General features: G+C 41.7%; 1 protein-coding gene across 2 annotated transcripts in view; it reads right to left on the bottom strand.

Moving 5' to 3' along the window:
- Nucleotides 1–21185, bottom strand: part of FMN1 (formin 1) — a 425437-nt gene that overhangs the window by 200829 nt on the left and 203423 nt on the right. For both annotated transcript variants that reach the window (XM_073800707.1, XM_033851415.2), the window contains 2 exons: nucleotides 11526–12268; nucleotides 6712–6862 (listed from right to left, as the gene is read on the bottom strand). In XM_073800707.1, the coding sequence (XP_073656808.1) occupies nucleotides 6712–6862; nucleotides 11526–12268 (894 nt within the window). The remainder of the gene's footprint in view (nucleotides 1–6711; nucleotides 6863–11525; nucleotides 12269–21185) is intronic.

Here is a 21185-nt window from a genome sequence, read left to right as displayed (position 1 = left end):
GTGTGTGTGTGTGTGTGTGTGTGTGTGTGTTACGCAGGCCCCTCACTGTTGTGGCCTCTCCCGTTGCAGAGCACAGGCTCCAGATGCGCAGGCTCAGCGGCCATGGCTCACGGGCCCAGCCGCTCCGCGGCACGTGGGATCCTCCCGGACCGGGGCACGAACCCGTGTTCCCTGCATCGGCAGGTGGACTGTCAACCACTGCACCACCAGGGAAGCCCCACGACTGGATAAATTAATACATGCTAGGCACTTAGCCAAAAACTGCTCACCTAGCATTAACCATTATTATTGCTATTGAAATCTTGTTGTCATCTTCACTTGAAAGATTCTACATAAATACAAGGTTATTAAGACTTCTGTTCGTGTTAAGCACATACCTATGGACGCACGTGTATGCGTATGGGGCTGTTTTGATCTTTGTGTATATTGGAGATGTGTGCACTCTGCAAGGCATTTATGAGTTCATTTTGGAAGCACCCAGGTGACCTGGGTTTGTGACTTAAATACACATATAAGATCTTTGGGCATTCTTGTTATTTCCTCACATACTTCTTGCTTAAAACTCGAGGCCAGAGAAGTCCTGCCACCACCAAGGTCCCTGCACCGGCAGTCAGCCTCAAATCACTGTCTACCTCCGGCCAGTCACAGTCTTAGAAAACGTCCTGAATTAAGCATAAATGAATGAGGTCCAGGAAAATATAGGTGAGATTTCCAAAATTTTACTCAACTAGGAGTAAAGAATAAAATACGTAAAAAAAAACCCCAAATATTTAGAATTGTCATCTCATAGGATATCTTGTAATATCTAATCAAACTTTATTTTCCAATTAGAGAACCCCAAATCTATATTTAAATACATCTTCCCTCCCTTTAGACATGGACAATTAAAAAAAACCTCGTGTGCGTGTGTGTGTGTGTGCGTGTGTGTGTGTGTGTGTGTGTGTGTGTGTGTATGTGTATGTGTGTAGTGGGGAGGTGATTCCAGAATCAGTCCCACAGGGGCTAAGTCTAATACTTCATAAATTTTTATATTGTAGTCATTCATTCTAAGCACTGGAACTATGCCTACTAATGATTTCTATTCTACTAATACCTACAAGCCTTTCTAATATTCCTTTGGCTCCCAATACTTTGAGTGGGTAATTTGCTGTGAAATTTGGCCCCATGGTCCACAATAAAGAGATTTTACAAGACGAAAGAGGATACTCGAGGGGTAGTTACGCTCTTGTAGGCTCCATTGCTCCGGCTCTAGGACAGAGGCTAATTTAGCTCTGCAGAGCTGAGCATTCGAAGGGGTCCTCTTGTGGTGCGGGTAGGAACTGAGCACCGTGTGATCCTGCAGCTGGCTTGAGGTACAAGTCCAGATTAAGTTACTGTTCAACAGCCAACAAGAGAAACATAGTCTAACTCCAAGAATAATATTCAGATTCAACATTCTGAAAGAATCATTGATATCCATACTTGACAAGTTCTAATGACCTTTTTTTTAAAAAAAAAAAAAGTAAATAAAGTAAAAGTACAACTTAACTTTTTGGGCTGTCTTATTTCCACATAAAATTTACAAGGCAGAATTTTTGTAGGTTGGTGCTTGTCATGGAGTAGAAGCTCCCGTTTGCTTTCAGTAGATTTGGCCAGTCAGGGGCCTTTAAAACCGAAGAACAGGAAAGCCCAGATCGTTCCAGATATCACTCAAGGAATCTGGACATAGCACCAATGACCTCGAGGTCATATATTGGTGCAAACAACACACGGGCAAGTGATTTCACTCACTGCCACAGATGATAACCCCTAACCTCACTGCTCATTTTTCAAACACATGAGTAATAGAAAGGGCTTGGCAAATGCATTCCCATTCCTGGGGGGGAAAAAAATAATGCACATACCTTACCGGGGCGGCCCAGAGAAATTATCTTTGTACACAAAAGCTGAAATTATATAAACGTGGAAGGCAACAGATTATGAAAACCCTATAAATTTATGTTCTCCTTCCACTCATCTCCCCTCCCCACTAAACTGAGACACCAAGTCTGGGATTTGAGAGTTACAGCTACGATCCTGGCCAAAGTGACCCAATTACAACTGAAAGCTTTTGGCTCCAGGAAGTTTCAATAGACCAGTGTCTGCAGGACCATCACCACCCCTCCCTACCCCCACTCCCACCAAGTGCTCAGGGAATAGTCATTATGTCATTAATTCTTAAGAAATATCTATTAAAAAGGCCAAGGGAGTGGAGTAATTTCATGTATCTTACAGAGGAGGGAACAAGCACGGACATTATTCATAATTTCAAGAGAGGAATAATATCGGCAGGTCATGCTGATTTTCTGAACGTTGTCAGGCAAGTTTAGAAAGCAATTGGAGAGTTCACTGGAGTAGCTACTTCTCTGACAGGCACCAGGACAAAGAATCTCAGATACATTCTGTCTGACGAAGGCAGATTTCTGGCTCCTTGTCAAGGCGCCGATCTACCTTTCCCCAGAACAAATGTAACTTAGAGATAGTAGAAATATGGGCATATTGACAGTGAAAACTCTTATGTTACAGTGCAAAAAGACTATATAAACCAATGTAAGATGAACTACTAGATGTCTGTATACTCTGTTAAAGGAGCTGAAAAACAGGAATGGTCTAGAGATGACCATTTGCAAATAGTTTCAGACAGGGACACACTCATGTTTGAAGACCCTCAACAAGCTTGTGGGAATAAGCGATGGTCAAGAATTTCTTTGCAAAGCTTTCATGTTTGTTCATAAACTAAGAGATTAATACATAGTTCTAGAGAATACTTCAAGTACTTTCACAATCATGATTTCATTTTATCCTTGTAATGACCCTGTAAAGGGTTGTTACTCCCTATTTGGTAGAGAAAGAATCTGTGTGGAAAAGTTAAACGACTTGCCCTGAAGGTTATCAGAGAGCAAAAAAAAATAGGAGATAGTACTAAGTGTTGCTGGTACAGACAAGAGCTGATGTTTTGAGTTCTGGTTCTCAATTTGGTGAATGTTAGGTCTGTGGTGGCAGAGCGGTCTCATGCCACAGATGAAGACGGCACAGGCCTGAGTAGGCAATACGAATTTGTCATAGTTAGTATTTAACGTATAGCTAATATTTAAAATGATTGATGGGGGTCAAAGGAACACAGCTCCAAGTCTACATATTGTTCATATTATTTCGTAGTTGGAGTTATACATAGTATCTTTTTATTCAAAGATTTGGATTCCTACTGGAAGAACCTGAAGAAGACTTTGGATAATTTCACAATGCAGGACGTATTTTGGATTTGCACGAGCGTAGCTGGATTTTGTTGATGATTCTAAGAATGGCTACTCTCATTTATAAAGGTTAAAATCGATCATCCCAGTAAAAGCTGTTACCAACATTAAGGGAAGCCAATTACTGTTTAAATTCAGGGGGAGTGAAGACACATGCTGAGGCCCTTCTACACATCCTCTCAAGTGTCCGTCATTATCAATGTCTTCCTAGCTAAAAGCGTACAAACCTAGAAGTCATCTTCATCTTTCTAGGTCTCGTTTCTCATGTGCCACATGAGGGCACTGAATTAGATGATCAGGAAGGTTCCTTCTAATTCTTAGACTGTATCGTACTAGAAAACAGGATCCCAGCCCAGTTTAAGAAGATATGTATCTGTTCGTTTTAAATCAGTGCCAGTGATGGGAACTTTAAATGCTGTTATAGAAGATGAAACTAGAAACTCGTATCTGAGTTCAGCAGAACGGTAACAATTCCGACAGTTCTGACTAGGAATGTGGGATGTGCAGAGGGATGCAGACCAGCTCCACTTAAGAGATGCTCACGTCTGTCTCAACGCTGGCAGAGTCCCTGCGGCCAAGATTCAGAATGCTGGATTTTTAAATCTCTGACATATACTCCACTTCCGTCACCATAAAAAGATCTATCTGGCAAGCGTCTCCTGGTCCCCTTGTATGGGAACCATTCTGTGGTTAGGCTAACAAAGCTGGCCTCCAGGGCTGAAACTCCTCAGTTGCTCACAATCACTAAAATTCACTTTCATCTTCATTCTCAGACAGAAAATAAACATCTGACTTTCAGAAGAGACCAAGGGATCCATCTTGATATTGGAAATCTGGCCATGGGCACAGAAGGAAGGCGCCTAGGAGGCAGGTTCAGAGTTTTCTGGCATTGACTCAATTCGGTTTTTTCTTTACAACTTAGAATCTCAGCTCTAAGGTAGGACACGAGCTCACTGCAAACTCCAAGCACCCTCAAGACTGCTACCCTTAAAGAAAAAAAATAGAGACTATACGTGTGCACAGAGTCTTTGGGGTAACAGCAACCTCACTGTTCAGAAAGATTAAAGAGTTTGAATAAAGGATATTTTCCCCCTCAGACGGAGAAACAAACACATCAAGTACTAACCGCCTTAGTGAAAATCCTTTGTTGAAGAGGCAAATAATTATGATAAGAAATAAGAATAAACTACCAAATGCTTTGATGTTTTAAAAACAAATACTTCAATGTTTTAAAAATGCTCATTCACCAAAACAGAAATAATTAGCTTTATGAGTAAATGACATGTAACCAAGCATCCAGAGAGAGAAACACAAGGAGTAACAGCAAAAGAAAAAGAAAACGAAAGTAAGTTTAATATGATATTGGGTAAGAAAACATTCAGAGGATTTCCTTGATGGTCAGAGAAGGCTTCCTGGAAGAGGCAAAATGAGGCCACTTTTGGAATACAGAGATTCTGCTTTTGCCTTTTGTATAGAAACAATTAGTCTTCTGTTCCTATAGATGGCGTTTAAAAAGCCAGCTGGCCAGCAAAACGCCCTTATTTCCATCTTATAGGAATCTAACTGCACGTGAATATATTCTATAGTCTATCAGTTTACTTCTTGCCGTAACTCAATTGTTTCATGGGATACATCCTCTTAAAAGATTTGCTCTGATATTTAATCATTATTGGGATCACATTTTTCAATCAGGAAAACACAATTCCAACGAACTTGTGAAAAACCTTGACCATGATTTTCATGTATAATTTAAGTCAGTGGGCACACCTGATTTGATTAACAGAAAACTGCATCCGGACTTTTGCCATTTCTCTCCCCCCCAACAAGGCACAGCTCATTTCACAATCATGTTACTTGAGATATGAACCAATGGATGAACCTCACTATATAATTTAAGAAGAGTTGATGAAACTATCATTCAGTATTACACACCTTTCAAAACACTTCTTCAAACCCTCTTAGATTTGAATTTCACAGCATCCTGCTGGGTCAGGTAGACTCAGATATTGTTAATCTTGTTTTACAGAGAAGAGGAAATATGGCCTGGAGAAGTGAGATGACCAGCCCAGGATCACATCGCAAATCAACAGCAGAACCAAGTACTATAAAGTTGACCCTTGAACAACTAGGGGTTAACGTGCATATAGCTCAGAGTCAGCTTCTGTATCCGTGGTTCCTCAGCATCCGCGATTCAATCAATCACGGGCTGTTTCGTACTGTAGTGTTTACTATTGAAAAATATCTGCATATAAGTGGACCCGTGCGGTTCGAACCCATGTTGTTCAAGGGCCAACTGTTTTTCCCTAATACCATCTATGCTATTATCACAACACTAATGCAGAGAAACAGCAGCGGCGGCAGCAACAGTAGCAAAATGAGAGCAGCAATTACTCGCTGAGGTTTGACTGGGTACCAGGCACTACGGTAGCCCGTGTATATATACGATGTCATTTGATCATTACTCAGAGCAATATGGATAGATGTCATCTCACGTGACACTGAGGGGACCAAGGCAGACTGAAGGAACTTTGACTTGGGGCACGCAGCCAGTGCATGGCGACCGTGGCGACTCACCTCCACATCTGTCTGACTGCTTGTGAATCCTGACCTTGTCCTCTGATGGCTGGCTGGTGGCCTCAGATTTCTAGCCCTCAAGTCTGCTCAGAGGTCACCTTCTCAAGGAGGACTACCTTCAACACTCCATTCAAACCCGTAGCCCCCATCCCTCCCTAACCCCGAAAAAGTTGATCCTCCTTACTCTGCTCTACCACATGACTTGATTTTTTGTTTCTGATGTTTACTGTTAATAGAAGCCCCAGAGGGCAAGGATCTGTTTTCTTCGCTTGTTTGCTTTTCTTCACCAACATGCCCCAGGTGCTCAGACAGTGCTACCCACGAGAACTTTCTGTAACGATGGAAATGTTTTATATCTGTGCTATATTGTAGCCACTAGCCAGAAGCATAAAACTGAAAGGTGGCTGGTGCCACTGAAGAACTGAATTTTTAATTTTATCACAAATAGTCACACGTGGCTAAGGGCTACCCGACTGGAGAGCATGGGCCTAAAACAAAATCTAGCTCAGACTCCCAATAAATATTTGTTCAATGAATGAAGTTATAAATAAGTGAAGAAGACATTTTCCATATAGCCTACAGACTACTTTTCACTAACTTTTGTGCATTTTTTCAATAGAATTAGTGGCTGAAAAAAGTCCAGATGAAGAAAACAGTTTGCAAATTCAGACAGCATGACCAAAATAGCAAGCACGGATTTCTCAAACTATTGGCTCCTTTCTGTCATCTGTGACTCAAAACCTTTCAAAACATTTTTTGAAAACAGAGGGAAAGCAAATCAGCAGCACATAATAAATTCCCATGTATGACAAATATATACATATATATATATATAATTACAAAGATTACTGTAGTCACTCAGTACCTTTTTGATCTTGTTTTTTTTCTCATAGGACTCTGACAGAGGTTTCTTCTTCTGCTGAGGTGTGTCTTTGGAGAATAAATACTCAAATTCGCTAGTATCCCGAATATCAGGTTCTTCTAAGGAATCCCACAAGGTTGGTGTAGAATTTTGGCTTAAAAGAGAAAATGGCAAGTTAAACTGAAGAAACAAAAGAGATGAGAATACAGTGAAATCCTTAATCCTAATTCATTTTTTTAACTCCTTAAAAAACTCTAATAACGCTTGAAGAAAAGCTTTTTACGATTACAGATTTTTTAAGTCAAAATATACTAAGTATTAAAGCAAACACACATTTCCGAAACAGAATGGTCCTTAGATATAACCAAAGAGAGAGAACCAAAGAAACCCGGTGGGATCAGAACTCCTGGGATTCAGATTGTCGAGGCATGGAAACTGCTCCTCCCTCACTTTGTGTCATTTCCATGACGGGCAGAAATGGGCATCGTATAAAGATTGAAACAATAACCAATTCTGAGACATTCATAGGATAATTCTTAAATAGAACGAAAATGGAGTGCTTGGGTGAAGATGTGCCCTCCTTTGAATTTTTTTCTATTCGTTTTAAATATGGTTCTCAGGTTTAGCTCAGGTTAACTCAGCGTTAAGACCCATATACGTGAACAGGCTGTGCTCATTTAGAAATACTTGATTTTATAATACACCACCCAACAACAGGATTAACACTAAAAACAAAGCGAAACCCCTACTGCACCAGCCCCCGCAGAGATTTCAGCAAAAGCAGCCATGGGGAGACTGTGTTTCGTTTGTTTGGTTTTTTTCTCTCTCTAAAAACAGGGATACCCTAGTTTTCAAACAAAGAAAGGGAAGAAGATATGGGAAATCAGGTTCAGAACAACTGCCTCTGAGAGCTGCCTTAGGTGGTTTACTATCCAGGCTCCTTTCAGCCAGAACACATTTTCTCCCAAACGTCTACTTTCTTAACTTACTTTCTCGTCTTATTTTTAAACACTTTTAATGCTCATAGACATTTAATAAAAAGTCTCATCTACACATCAAACATACACATCAAACGTGTGTGGATGTTATGATCCATAATATCTACAAGTACTTATCTTTGTTTCGATATGCATTTTCCCAATGAAAACTAAAAGAACTCTTACTACATGGGGTGGTCCACACAAATGTTTTGATACTAAAAGACAATTTTTTCTTTTTTTTTTAATTTTTGAATTTAATTTTATTTATTTTTTTATACAGCAGGTCCTTATTAGTCATCCATTTTATACACATCAGTGTATACATGTCAGTCCCAATTGCCCAATTCATCACACCACCATCCCCACCTGCCCGCCGCTTTGACAATTTTTCATATTTGAAGCAGTTGGCAACACTGGCTTTTCAGATCTGAGTGTTCACATTTTGCTATGCGTCTGCCTTTGCTGTGAAATATGACATTTGGGTTCTGGCCCATAACAAAACTGAACGTTTGCTTCTCTCCACTTTTTTTTTTAATTATAATTTTTCTAATATAATATTCGAGGCATTTAAGAACATATATGTGACATATGTAAGTTATAATGTATAACAGTATAATGAATACCTGTGAAATCATCATCCAAGGGCTAGAACATTTCCAGTGAGGTACATCCATCTATGCGCTCCTTCCTCAGCACTGCCCCTCTCTCCCCGCCACCCCCCTTAACTTCAATTCGAAACATGAACACCTTTAATGTTAAATGCTTTTCTCAGCTGCACTTGGGAAAGGGGATCTTGGTGGGAGAAGAGAGCCAGGAAATTCTGGAGCATGCAGCCTCAGAGCTGCTGGTCTGGGCCTCAGGAAGGTTCTGGGAAGCAGAGGAGAGGATGCCTAGAGGGAGGTGATGTGACCCACAAAGGAGATTATTCAGACCCATCCCCCCATCTCCTGCACCTGTACCGCTTGGCTCCCCCTCCAAGGACTCTGAGCTCAGGTCAGTAGGACTAGTGCTATAACCCACTTATATTCTGAAGTAAATAGGCTTTGGCAGTCAGGTTGAACACCTCATCACCATCTACAACACTGTTTCTATGGGAAAAGGCATTTCCAAAAATGAGTAACAGAATTTTGGAATACCACCTCTCAGCGGGTTGGGGGCAACTGGGCTGGTGGGGCAGTAACAAGGACTTGCTCACAATGGACCGTATGCCATCATGGCCAGCTCTTTTCTGACCACTGAACACACAGTTTGAGCTCCAAAGAAGAGGAAGAGGAAGGCAGGAGGAGGAGGAGGTGAGGGAAGAAGTGGGAGGGGACAGATGTGGGAGTGAGCAGGGAGGAGCGGGCAGGGGGCGGAGGAGAAGATAATTTCTCAACAGGAAGATACTTATTAGGAAGATGAAAAGGTAGACAGATGAGGATTTCTTTCTTCCTAAAATTTTTTTAAACTAAATGGCTTTTCCCTATTCTAGAAACCAGAAAACAGATATCAAAGAAAGCAGAATGGCAAAAGTTAAAAACCATGTTCGTAGTGAAAAGCAATCCAAGTGGATGAGAGGCAGTGTGTGTATACTAGAGAAAATTCATATTTTATTCTTAGTTCCCCAGAAGACCAAGACCAAAATTGATTATGTGCTCATTACACGAAGTGCTTACCCCTCTGGCTGTACAAAATATCATCTCCTGTCAAAGAACACATCCCAGATAATTTTACTTTTGTCCATAATGAATAAATAGTACACAGGGTCTTCAGACCATGTCAGTTTAAAAGACGTATTCATGCTCTGAGGTACAAAAACATTTTGATGGACCCATAAAAACAGAGACTAAACCCCTGTGCCTGGAACTCAGGCTCGAGGCTGACATGTTCACCAAGCAGGGCTCTCCTGATGTCCCAGGTCAGGAAAGTTGGAACATCCATCTACTTTTCATTTTGCTCAAAATGCAATCCCTGGTGGTGGCAGGACTCCAAACTCCACATGCCGTTCTCCCTCCGCCCCTGGCAGTGTCCACATTTCCCCTTTTTATAAGAACACCAGTCATTTTGGATTAGGGGCCTGCCCTACTCCAGTCTGAGGTCATCTCAACCTAACTAATCACATCTGCAATAGCCCTATTTCCAAATAAGGTCACAGTCTGAGATACTGGGGATTAGGGCACCGGCAAATCAATTTGCGGGGAGGCAATTCAACCCATCGCAAAACTGAAGCCCTACGTTTATGGCGAAACTAATAAGAGCTTGAGAATTCAATTGTCCTCTTTCTCAAAATGGCCAACTATGTAAGGAGAGAAAACTACAAGGATTGTCTCCAGCTTGTCTTTGTTGTCTTAAACGGTGGATGAAGGGCCCACATCTCCCAGTGGTTACTGTTACACCACTGGTATGGTCTAGGTTATTGTTTGCCCATGAAGTCTTATGGGAATGAAGCTGAGGCAGGCTAGTGAGACCCAGGTGTAGAACAGCTCCGTGTGCCCTCAGAACACATGCTGCCAGGGCTGACAGGTGGGCTTCATCACCCTGGAATGGCTGTGCATTAATTTGAGAACACTAATAAGAGAACATGGCTGCAAATAAATATACTGAGAAATTATTTCTTAGGAAATGACATCTGAGTCTTGAATGGGAATACTAGTACTTTAGTTAATGGTAGGAGCTATTTCAGGACCATTTGAAATGGTTTTTTAACCACTCATTTGGGAAACGTAAATATAGAGTATTATATTTAAATATAATAAATAAATAAATTTATCAAATAAATAAATTCGCCCTTAATTTTTGGTGAGAGGAAAGAGACCAAATATGAAGTATACAATCAACTTAGTTCACCATATGCTTAGTGTCAAGGTGTGCCCCACCCCTCCTAGAGTGATTTCTAGTTGGTTTCTCACTGTGAATTGCAGTTTATTTTGTTCAGTATACTGCTTTCCCCTAGCGAAATGTTATAGAAATAGAAAAATTCACCACCACATCTTGATTTTGCGAATTAAGTTCAAAAATTTAAGTGTAAAAATCTGTTCTATATTTGCTGTTCTTTGCAAACAATGAACTTCGCACCTAGAGAGTAGTCAAGAAGCAACTCAACATCTTTTTCATAGTCCTTTTGATGCTTTCCAAAATGAGGCAGAAGAAATCTGATCAGATCTGTTTGAATGGAAATTTCCAAGCAACCGTCTCTTGCTGCCTTACAGACCCACTTTAACAACCTATGCAAATGGAAGATGCTTTTTAACCACCTACCCACTGGCACTTTCTCTGGAGGGCAACAAGGTATAAAGATGTGAGGGCGCTCAGTAGCGAGGGGTAACAGAGTTCAAGCAGAGAGAGTTGATATTTTAAGACTCCTCTCTGACCTAAAGAGCTAATGATTCAACTATGTCCAGTTCTTTTAATAAAAATTGAAAAATTACACCTACCTGTTGAATATACACATTATAGGGTTGATGATACCATCTAAAGACAAGACAGATAATCTAAAACTCTTCAGTGAACCTGAAGTATAGAATCAGGCTCAATGTCTTTGTGATTACTCACTAATTGCAGAGATGCTGGAGAGCCCTGGGCTCTTCTCTAGTCTGGGAAATGGAATATGTACCTTCGAGAAGGGTCTGACACAGAACACGTCGTTTCTTCCAGCATCAATCCATACAGAACACAGAGAAGACCTAGTGGAGACATTCTCCTCAAAACATTCCAGCCTTGTTTATCCAAGGCATTCACTACCACATCTGAGAACGAGTGCCACACTACAAAGATGCTGAACCAACAGGAATACAACATCACTTGTCCAAAGTCCTGCAAATTCACAAGCTGAGACTGGGCCAGGGGAGTTGAGCTTACCTCTTATCACTTATTTGTATCCTAGTCCAGTACAAAGGCTTCATGGGACAACTGGGTTCGACGGCTGGCTTCCGAGGACACTGGCTAGCAGAAGGGTTGACTCCGAAGAAGAGTCCAGGGGGAGGTGGAGGCACAGGTCCTGGGGGTGGCGGAGCGGTGGAGTGAGGAAGTGGGGGGGGTGGGGGAGGGGGGGGAGGTCCAGCACTTGGAGGCAGAGGAGGTGGCGGAGGTGGGGGAGGTCCAGTATTCACAGGTGGTGGTGGAGGTGCCAGTGGCAAAGGTCCAAGTGCAGGTGGGAGGGGAGGAGGGGGAGGGATGGCTGCCAGTAGGGGTGGTGCGGGAGGGGGAGGGGGAGCGGGAGGCGTTGCCTTCTGCTGACTCGATGAGATGCTTTCCGCAGATTGAAGTGGTACACTGGTGTCTCTGCTGTCATTTGGGGGAGAGAGTTGGCTTAAAGAGGAGATATTCAGCTTTCTGGGTATTATTTGGTTACTTCTGGTTGTCCTGTCTTCACCCTCGCAGGGTTTGAGGAAAGTCTCTCTGTCTGTCTGGATGCACACATTTCTGAAAGCCTTTGGAGGGCAGTCATCGTCGGTGGAGACACACACATCCCTCATCTCTTCACATCCTCCTCGCCATCGGTGTTCTATCTCGTATTTGAGATTTTCAATGGTTTCTTCTAGTCTCGCTGTTATCACCGCATGCTCACCCCGGATATGAAAGGCTTGAAGTTCGAACTGAGCCTGTAGAGATATCAGTGGGAAAGAAAGCAAAAAATTTATCAAAAACAATGATCGGAAATAAAATATTCCAATAGCATCCCCATACCACCATAGCACAAGTCCGCATAAACACAGGGAAAGACAGAGACGTTCGTTCTTCTGAGAATCCAACAGGGTGTAAATTCCACCTTGCGAATTTTCCAAGGACTTAAACAGTTGGAGTAAAAGCATAATTTCATCCAATCTGAGCTCACAGGGAACAATAACCATGGATTAAGGGTAAAAGTAAAACTGTCGTCTAAGAATTTTCATTGGTTTTAATATCAAATGCAAAACAAAACTTTTAATAAAGATTTGAACATGCCTGGATCTATCTGTTATTACTTTTGGTTTTGGAAAAAGAACAAAAAAAAAGGTTCGGAGATACTTTTGGCTAGGAGCTGCAGTTCTCACAGTTTTCCATAGAATGTCTCACCTCCAGGGTTTCCAGGCCAACACAGCAGAAAGAAAAGATTCAAGAAGAAGCTATGATGCGTGTGCATTTTTTTTAAAGTTTCCATATCAAAGCTGCCCATGATCAGTATTTGAGTCTGTTTTATAATCATTCATAATTTAGTAATAAATGCATAGAAAATGAACTTATTAAGGTTTGCTTTTTTCTCTTCCACATACTCTATATTTTCAACTATAGTTTATGTGAAGCCAGCCTTTTTAATGTTCATCTTCTCAGTTATGTCAATACCTTGAGTCTATAGTTTTTCACTTATCAGCACAAACTGGTGTACTCTTGGCTATTAACGAGTCCATTTCCCAGCATTCAAAGCCATTCAGCCTACTACAGTTAACTGGGAGGCAGTCAAATCTACAATTTTATGTTTGAGTTTTTCCAAAATCCAATTTGGCAGTAATTAAACATTTTTGGTGAATTTATTTAATTTCTGCCTTCCCCATCAGACTACAAACTCCACAAGAAGAAATCAGGGACAGTATCTGCCTTTATTTCTGTATCCCAGCAGCTAAAATGGCAAGTACCCGCTACTGATGAGATGGATGGATAAAAAACACTGCAACAGGGCTTCCCTGGTGGCGCAGTGGTTAAGAATCCGCCTGCCAATGCAGGGGACGTGGGTTCGAGACCTGGTCTCGGAAGATCCCACATGCCGCGGAGCATGTGCGCCACAACTACTGAGCCTGTGCTCTAGAGCCTGAGAACCACAACTACTGAGCCCGTGTGACACAACTACTGAAGCCCGCGCGCCTGCAGCCCGTGCTCCACAACAAGAGAAGCCACCGCAATGAGAAGCCCACGCACCACAATGAAGATTAGCCCCCTCTCACTGCAACTAAAGAAAGCCTGCGTGCAGCAACTGAAGACCCAATGCAGCCATAAATAAATTTATTAAAAAAAAAAACTGCAATAGTTATATTCCGTCATTGTCCCAAGAGTCTTCCCTATGGCTAATAAGACTTTCTTCACTGCAATTTCAGCCCACAAATGTCTAGAACACCAACGGGTATATAAGTACAGATCCGTTTTCCATTAAAAAGGTAAAGAAATATTTTCAGTGGCCTAAGTCAGTCAAGGTCATGACACAGGAAAATTCTCCATCTTCATTAAGATAACTTTTAACTGTATTTTTACTAGTTTCACCTTTTGCTTCATAAACCAACCCCCAAATAACTGTGGTCAGAAGAACTAGAGACAGGTTTTTCTAAAGCTGAACTTCTCATATGTGGACACGGCAGCCGCGATCCAACTCTGAAAAAATTGGCAAGTTCAGGGTACCATCTATTTCTTTGCAACACAGAGGGTTAAGCAGCACCTGAGTTCTGGATTCAAACCACCTGGTTCACATCCTGGTTTAGCCACTTGCTAGCTCTATGTCCTTGGGCAGGGAACTCTGTGTCTTCAAGCCTGAGTTTCCTCAAGTGTATAATGAGGAAAGTAGTAGACCATCTCTAGCGTTTTTATAAAGGTAAAATGAAATAGTTCCTGTAAAGCGGCAGGCATTATGCCTGGAACACTAGTTCTGAATAAATATTACTGCTAGTTACCGTTGCTAAGGATAATATTAGAGTAAGAGACTAACAGATTTCTAAACATTCTTCAAAATTTCCAAACAATGTCACCTTTGTGGAGTGACAGGCATAAAACTAGGAAAAGCTTACGCAGTCAGGATGAACAACGTACTACAAATACAAAAGTTGACCCAATCTTTCACGAGTTCTACTATCAAATGGCTGAAAGTACTTTCAAGCTTCATTCAACTCTGAGATCAAGATGACCTCTGTTTGGATGCCCCACCCATCTCCATCTCCCTCTGCCTCCCCTGCCCACCTCCAGCCACATTCCAGCGCTCAGTCCCAGGCTGAATGAGCACGCATATTTAAATTTCATTTTAGCAACTAGTTTAGTTCTGCCACAGCAAACTAAATCTTGAATGTTGTTCCCAACTAACCTTCTTCCAAGCAGGTTAACAGTCAGGTAATATTGATGAGCCAATAATTTCACTTAATCTTCAACTTCTTAATAATATGAAAAAGTTGCAAAGACATGTTCCACAGAAAAACCTTCCTTTTATCACACAACTGGACTGTATCTACACAAAGCACCCCACCTCTCCTGCCTTCCACCTCTCAACCAATGACCTTCTGAATCTGATGTATACATCTATATGTACCATTCTGGCGGCTCTGTAATTCATTTGCTTAGTGTGGTGGGTAGAGCACAAACTGGTTAGGTTACTTAACCTCTCTATCCCTCGGTTTTCTTATAAGGAAAATGGCGGTAATAACAGAACCTACCCTGCAAGGCAGTTATGCGAAGTAGACGAGTTAATACATGTAAAACTACATATAGAGGAGTGTTGGGAACACAGGAGGTGCTGTAGAAGTTTGCTGTCATTATTATTTTGTCTCTTTGCTGCCTGACACATCACGTGCCTTCGACTCTCAGCATGTTCCCCAGCCCCATGCTCTATCCATCTAAAGCAAAACTAAAGATATCGAAATCCTTTTTTAATCCCTTCTAGCTGTCGCCCTTTCTTTCTCACACTACCTCTTTTTCTTCACAACAGAGTTTTGTCTTGTTTTGTTTTTTTAAGAAAACACACAACTCTCGCTGCATCTATTTTCTTATCCATGTTTCTTTTAACCGATGACAACTGGTTTCTGCCCCCACTACCTTCTTAAAACTCCATGATTTGAGCGTTACGTCTGCTCAGCACTTTTCAGTGATTTCTGCCCTCTCAGCTGCACTGTTAAACTTGACTGCCGCCTTGCCTTGGAATTCTCTCTGCTTCCCTGAACTTCGATACCCTCTCCACCCACCGCAATTTTCTTCCTATTTCTTGGCTCTCTCCAGTCAATCTGTGGACTCCTTTTCCTCCAGTCATCCCTCAAACGTTGTTCTCCAGGTATGTCCCTTGACATTTTATCCTTCTCACACGACACAATCTCTCTCGGTCATCTTGTGTGCTCATGAGGTAAATTACACTCATTGACTATATACTGCAACTTCCAAATTGATATCTTAAAAGCCATAATAATTCCAACCATCCTCTGGAACTGTTCTACCTGAATATTCTTAATCAGCCACCTCAGACTCAACACGTCTGAAAATGAACTCAGGATTGTCAAACCTCAATTGCCGCCTCCTCTGAAATTCTTCTTTGCAATTAATAGCATCATCATCCTCCCCACCCGTCACATCCAGAAACCTGGATATCATGCTGGATTCCTTGTTCTCTCTCATTCCCAACATATTACTTACCAATGAGTTTCATTAATTTCTCTGATTCATTCCTTTCCGTCTACCCCCACTGCCTCAACTCTTCACTGGGTCCTTCTCTACCTGGACAGTGGCACAAGCCACCTCACTAATTTTCCTGATTCCAGTTTAGCCACATTGGTTCCATGATGATTTTTTAAAAAAAATAAATGCAGATCTTTATTCCTTAAAATCCCTCCAATAATTGGCCATTTCATGAATGGCTTCCTCACAAACTATTTATTAATATGAAGAATTACCAAATAAGAACTATGGAATGTCCATGTACTCCATATCAATATGCTGAGACTACACTAAGAAACTCTTCTAACCATTAAAATTTAAATGGCCCATATAAAGAAACCACGTACCTTTGCCCCTTCCTGCTACACAACTCCTTTTGACCATTCCAATTTCAGGTTCAGAAGCTCAGCATGACATAGTAATTCAAAGTGATTCATGTAATAAGCCCCTCATTCATTCTTTTGCCTCTCACTGTTACGGCCTCTCCCGTTGCGGAGCACAGGCTCAGCGGCCATGGCTCATGGGCCCAGCCGCTCCGCAGCATGTGGGATCTTCCCCGACCGGGGCACGAACCCGTGTCCCCTGCATCGGCAGGCGGACTTTCAACCACTGCGCCACCAGGGAAGCCCCCCTCATTCATTCTTTATCTGTCCATATGTAATAGGGAAGCACAAATCTGACTTCATATTAGATCTATTCCTTTTGCTTTCACCTTTGTGCTTTGTTGCCCATGCTTAGTCACGCTGGCTCTGCACCTTTTATAAAGGAATGTGGCCTATAGCCTGAAATATACAGAATAGCCTATTCTCAGGGCTCTAACCTTTAAGAGTCCATTCATGTGGAGGTCAAATTTGCAGAGCAGAGAACGGCATTTGTCTATTGGAGGTTTACAGGAACATCATGACCTGACCTACATGGACAGCTGCAAGAACAAAGGATTCTGACACCAAGGAGTTTGCAACAACTACTCATGCCCCTCCCTCATCTTGCCTTTAAAAGTGCTTTGCTGAAACCCTTTGGAGAGTTTGGGGCTTTCTGGGCACGAGCCACCCACCTCCTTGCATGGCCCTGCAATAAACCTTTCTCTGCTCCAAACTTGTCTGGTACCGCTGTGTGTCGGACACACTGACTTGCGTTCAGTAACACATATCCTGTCAGTTACTTCAAACTGTTCCTGGCTCTATTACAAATAGGCATCTCAAAGCTGCACATATGAATCAAGCCTTCAGGAAAGTTATTCTTTTAACACTATTTTACACTCCACTTCCTGTTAAGTGCCACTTCTACTTTGCACATGGAAATCATATATTGTTTTCCCTCCTTTGTCTAGAGCCATAACTAGAAGGACTGTTAACGACTTGATGAATCAAACACAGAGAGTAGAACTTTCTGTTGAATAATCACGTACTCCCAGGCAGGACCCTGGAAATCTTTATGAAATGTCAAGCCCAGACCCTCACAGCCGAAATTACAGATAAGGCTGAATCAAGGGAACCTAATGCTTTTAAACCCTACTGACTTTCTTTTCAGTCTCCTTTACTTTCACGTTGAACGTGGTGCTTGTACACGGTATACAAAACAATTTACAAACTTTCTGATCATTTTTACGTAAACGTTCTTTAGGACATATGAAACATTATGAGTTTCCCTCTCCCCAAACCTCCCTGCTAAAAATCTGTTTTTCTGCATTCACCCCAACATATCATTTGAAAGGAGACAGGTCTAAAGTTTTGACATCTTTCCAGCCTGCCCCAAGTTTCACCTCCAGACTTCATCCAAATTTTATCTATCTCCCTTTACTTCTAACTCGAATGCTTCTATTGCTTTCATTTTTAATCACATCCTCTTCCCACCTGCAACAGTCTGTTAATCTATATCTATCTCCTTCTAAGCAGTATGCAAATTCAGTCTTTAAGCGAGCAATCGCAATTAAACCACTCTGTTCCAATCACCCTTTTCCTTGATGGACACTGTTTTTATCTGTTTAACGTAGTGGTTCTCAGCCTGTTCCCCATCAGAAACACCTACAGAGCTTTGTAGAAAATATTGACGGGCAGGACCACCTCAAAAGATAATCATTCAACTGGTCTGAGACGGTGGTGCACTTGCACTGGTATCCTTAAAGCTCCCCAAGGGATTCCAATGGGTAGCCAGAGTTGAAACCCACAGTAACTGTTCTTAATCTTTATTCTGCTCCAAACACAGCTGAGACGGTATGGCACTACGATATTGGTAGAATTTTTCTGGCAGTGACTTTCAACTTGGGTCATTCCAGAATCGCCAAAGGAACATGTGTTATTTGAAAAAGCCCCTTGCTAATTCTGATATATCCCTATAAGGGAAATATCCCTTCATTACCCATATTGAGAACAGTTATTTCATGCAGCAGAAAAGCCTAAATTCTTTTCATGATACTCATGGCTCTTCAAAATCTGCCCTCTGCTTACTTTTCCAGATACTTCTTTATACTTTCCCTGTGTTGCACCAGTACAGATTCAAACATCCCGTCAACTCCCACATCTTTATGTTTTTGCACAATGCTGTTTCCTCTCTGTAAAACACCCTTTCTCTCCATTTTCACCTAGTGAAAGCCCCGAAGGAAAACTCACTCCATTGCAATTGAGTCTTCTGGCTTAAACTTTTCTTGATCTTTCTTGACAAAGGTTTTCCTTTGACTTTGTTGCCAAAGAACTTTCTAGGTTCACGTTGCGTTACAGTCATTTATGTTTATCTTCTTTGCAAATCTAAAAGCTCCAGGCAGTTGGGGACCATGGCTTATTCATGTTTGAACTTCCAGAACACTGCACACCGCTTAGTTAGTGATCCACAAATGCTTATTGAATTATTTCTTTAGCTTTAAATATTAAGACTTCCTTGTGCCTCTGTATTACCCACCCAACTAGACTCAAAGTTCCAAGAAAACGTAAAAACAGAGAGACATGTGGTCCCCTGCCTCTTTGATAGGCCTAAGCACAACATGGACTATGAGATTTCATTGTTGTTATTACCTAGAAAATTCAGTGTGGGTATTTCTATAAATTAATGTTGATCCTATTAAATTTTAACAATTTTAAAATATTTGGTGTGGATAAGAGTTCTCTCCACAATAAGCTTAAAGGCTATTCCCATAAGCATAGTAAACTATGCAGTAGGATTGAACCATATTTGTGATCCTAATCTGATTAGGAATTGGGCTCTAGGAAACTCCTGCAGCCTCCTCAGGGGCTGGTGCTCCTTTCCCCTACAAAATCCTCATTATTTTTTAATATCCTCCACATTACCACTGCTCAGAGATATCATCGCAGGAACACATTGTCCTGAAGCCCAAGCAATAGACGGAGATGTTGCTTGTCTGGTCCCCACAAATATGCCTGTTGAAAAGAAGGTGGAAAAGTGCCTACTGATGAAAGACATCATGCCGGTGCCAAGCACTGTGCAAAAAATCACCCATCAGCATTTTGTTGTTACGATCATTTTCTCCCAGTGGTGCTGCCAGGGGCCATTAAAAATTCAGGTTATCTGCTGTACAACTTGAGTAAGTCAACCTTTTCCAGGGACTCTTCCAATTCTAAATTCTTAGGTTGGGGAAAGCAAGACAATTCCAGGGGACTGCACAGAAGGTCCTCACTTCAGGAAAGTGCTAAAATGCTAATAATTTCCACACCCAAGACTTTACCATATCTCTTTCTCTTCAACTTCCGAGAATACAGACTGCTCTGCTCATGAAAGTTTCGTAACGACGCGAAGCATAGTATCATCTAAGCCATGTAAAGAAAGAGTCCTAGGGCTTCCCTGGTGGCGCAGTGGTTGAGAGTCCGCCTGCTGATGCAGGGGACACGGGTTCGTGCCCCGGTCCGGGAAGATCCCACATGTCGCAGGGCGGCTGGGTCCGTGAGCCATGGCCGCTGAGCCTGCGTGTCCGGAGCCTGTGCTCCGCAACGGGAGAGGCCACAACAGTGTGAGGCCCGCGTACGGCAAAAAAAAAGAAAAAGAAAAAGAAAAAAGAAAGAGTCCTAGCGTTCATTAAGAATGCAAATCAACACAGGTCAAGCAGACTCATTAAGGTACTCTGAAAACACACCAGTGGTTCAGTATGCAGTTCAAATAAAGTTGGGCATTACTTCTGAAATGCGATACTTATTCCAAGGATTCTGAAATATACTTCAAAAATAAGCAAATATAATTATGGACAGTCATCCAAGGAAATAGTGGGGAAGTAAAAGAGATACATCTTTGAAACCTGCACTGAGATTCCTAGCTGGGAAACAAAACAAAACCTGAGTGTAGCCAGAGTGCTTCTGTGACACAGAAGAAATAAAATCATGGAGGATTCTGGTAATGTCTTATTTCTAAGTTATCACTAAATTTAGTGTGAGTCAGAGAATGGATATACCTTGGGATACCTATGGAAATGATTTTCAGGCTTTATTTTTCCAGAAAGTAATTCGAAACCTAATAAGCAAACCCAAGACTGCATACTTTTAGGCAAAGAGCCAACATACTAATTCCTTCTCTATTAAGAGAGAGGACTTGGCATTTTATGTTGTATTGTTATTGTCACTACTGAAGCTACAGCTAGTCCAGTGAGGTATGTACGACCCACTCCAGAGTACACGTGAGCTTAGAAGCAACAGATGGTAAGACCTGGCCCTTAATACTGTGACAAACTGAGGTTCTTCAAGTAATCACAGCAATCACTTTTACTACTTCTTTCTCAATTCACCCACTGTCTATGAGGGGTCACCATCCTATGGCCAAGGCCCATCTGTCCTCTAGCATCATTCTGGAAACTGTGAAGCAGATTCCCCAATTAGGTTTGCTTCACGTATTCCCAACTTTGTCTTTTTTTTTTAACTGAAAAGGGGTAGGAAATGAAAAAAATATTAGATCATTTAAATAGCATTATCAAATAGGAGCAAGTGGGGGGGGCTAGTTGTTGAGTTCTTTCAGGTGTTAAAAGCGAAATTTATGTCTAAGACTCTAGGATTACTGATTAGAAAAAATAGTCTCCGCATCTTTACCGATGAAACAGAAAGCTCTCTGCTCACAAGAAGAGGTTCAGGGGAATGGTTGTGACAAATATCCTACTTGTAGGCTTACTCTGCATAGGGACGTTGTCTGAACCAGACAGACACTGAACGAGTC

The sequence above is a fragment of the Tursiops truncatus genome, chromosome 2 (assembly GCF_011762595.2).
Source record: "Tursiops truncatus isolate mTurTru1 chromosome 2, mTurTru1.mat.Y, whole genome shotgun sequence".
Classification (NCBI taxonomy): Eukaryota; Metazoa; Chordata; class Mammalia; order Artiodactyla; family Delphinidae; genus Tursiops; species Tursiops truncatus.
This window is presented reverse-complemented; position numbering and strand designations above follow the sequence as displayed.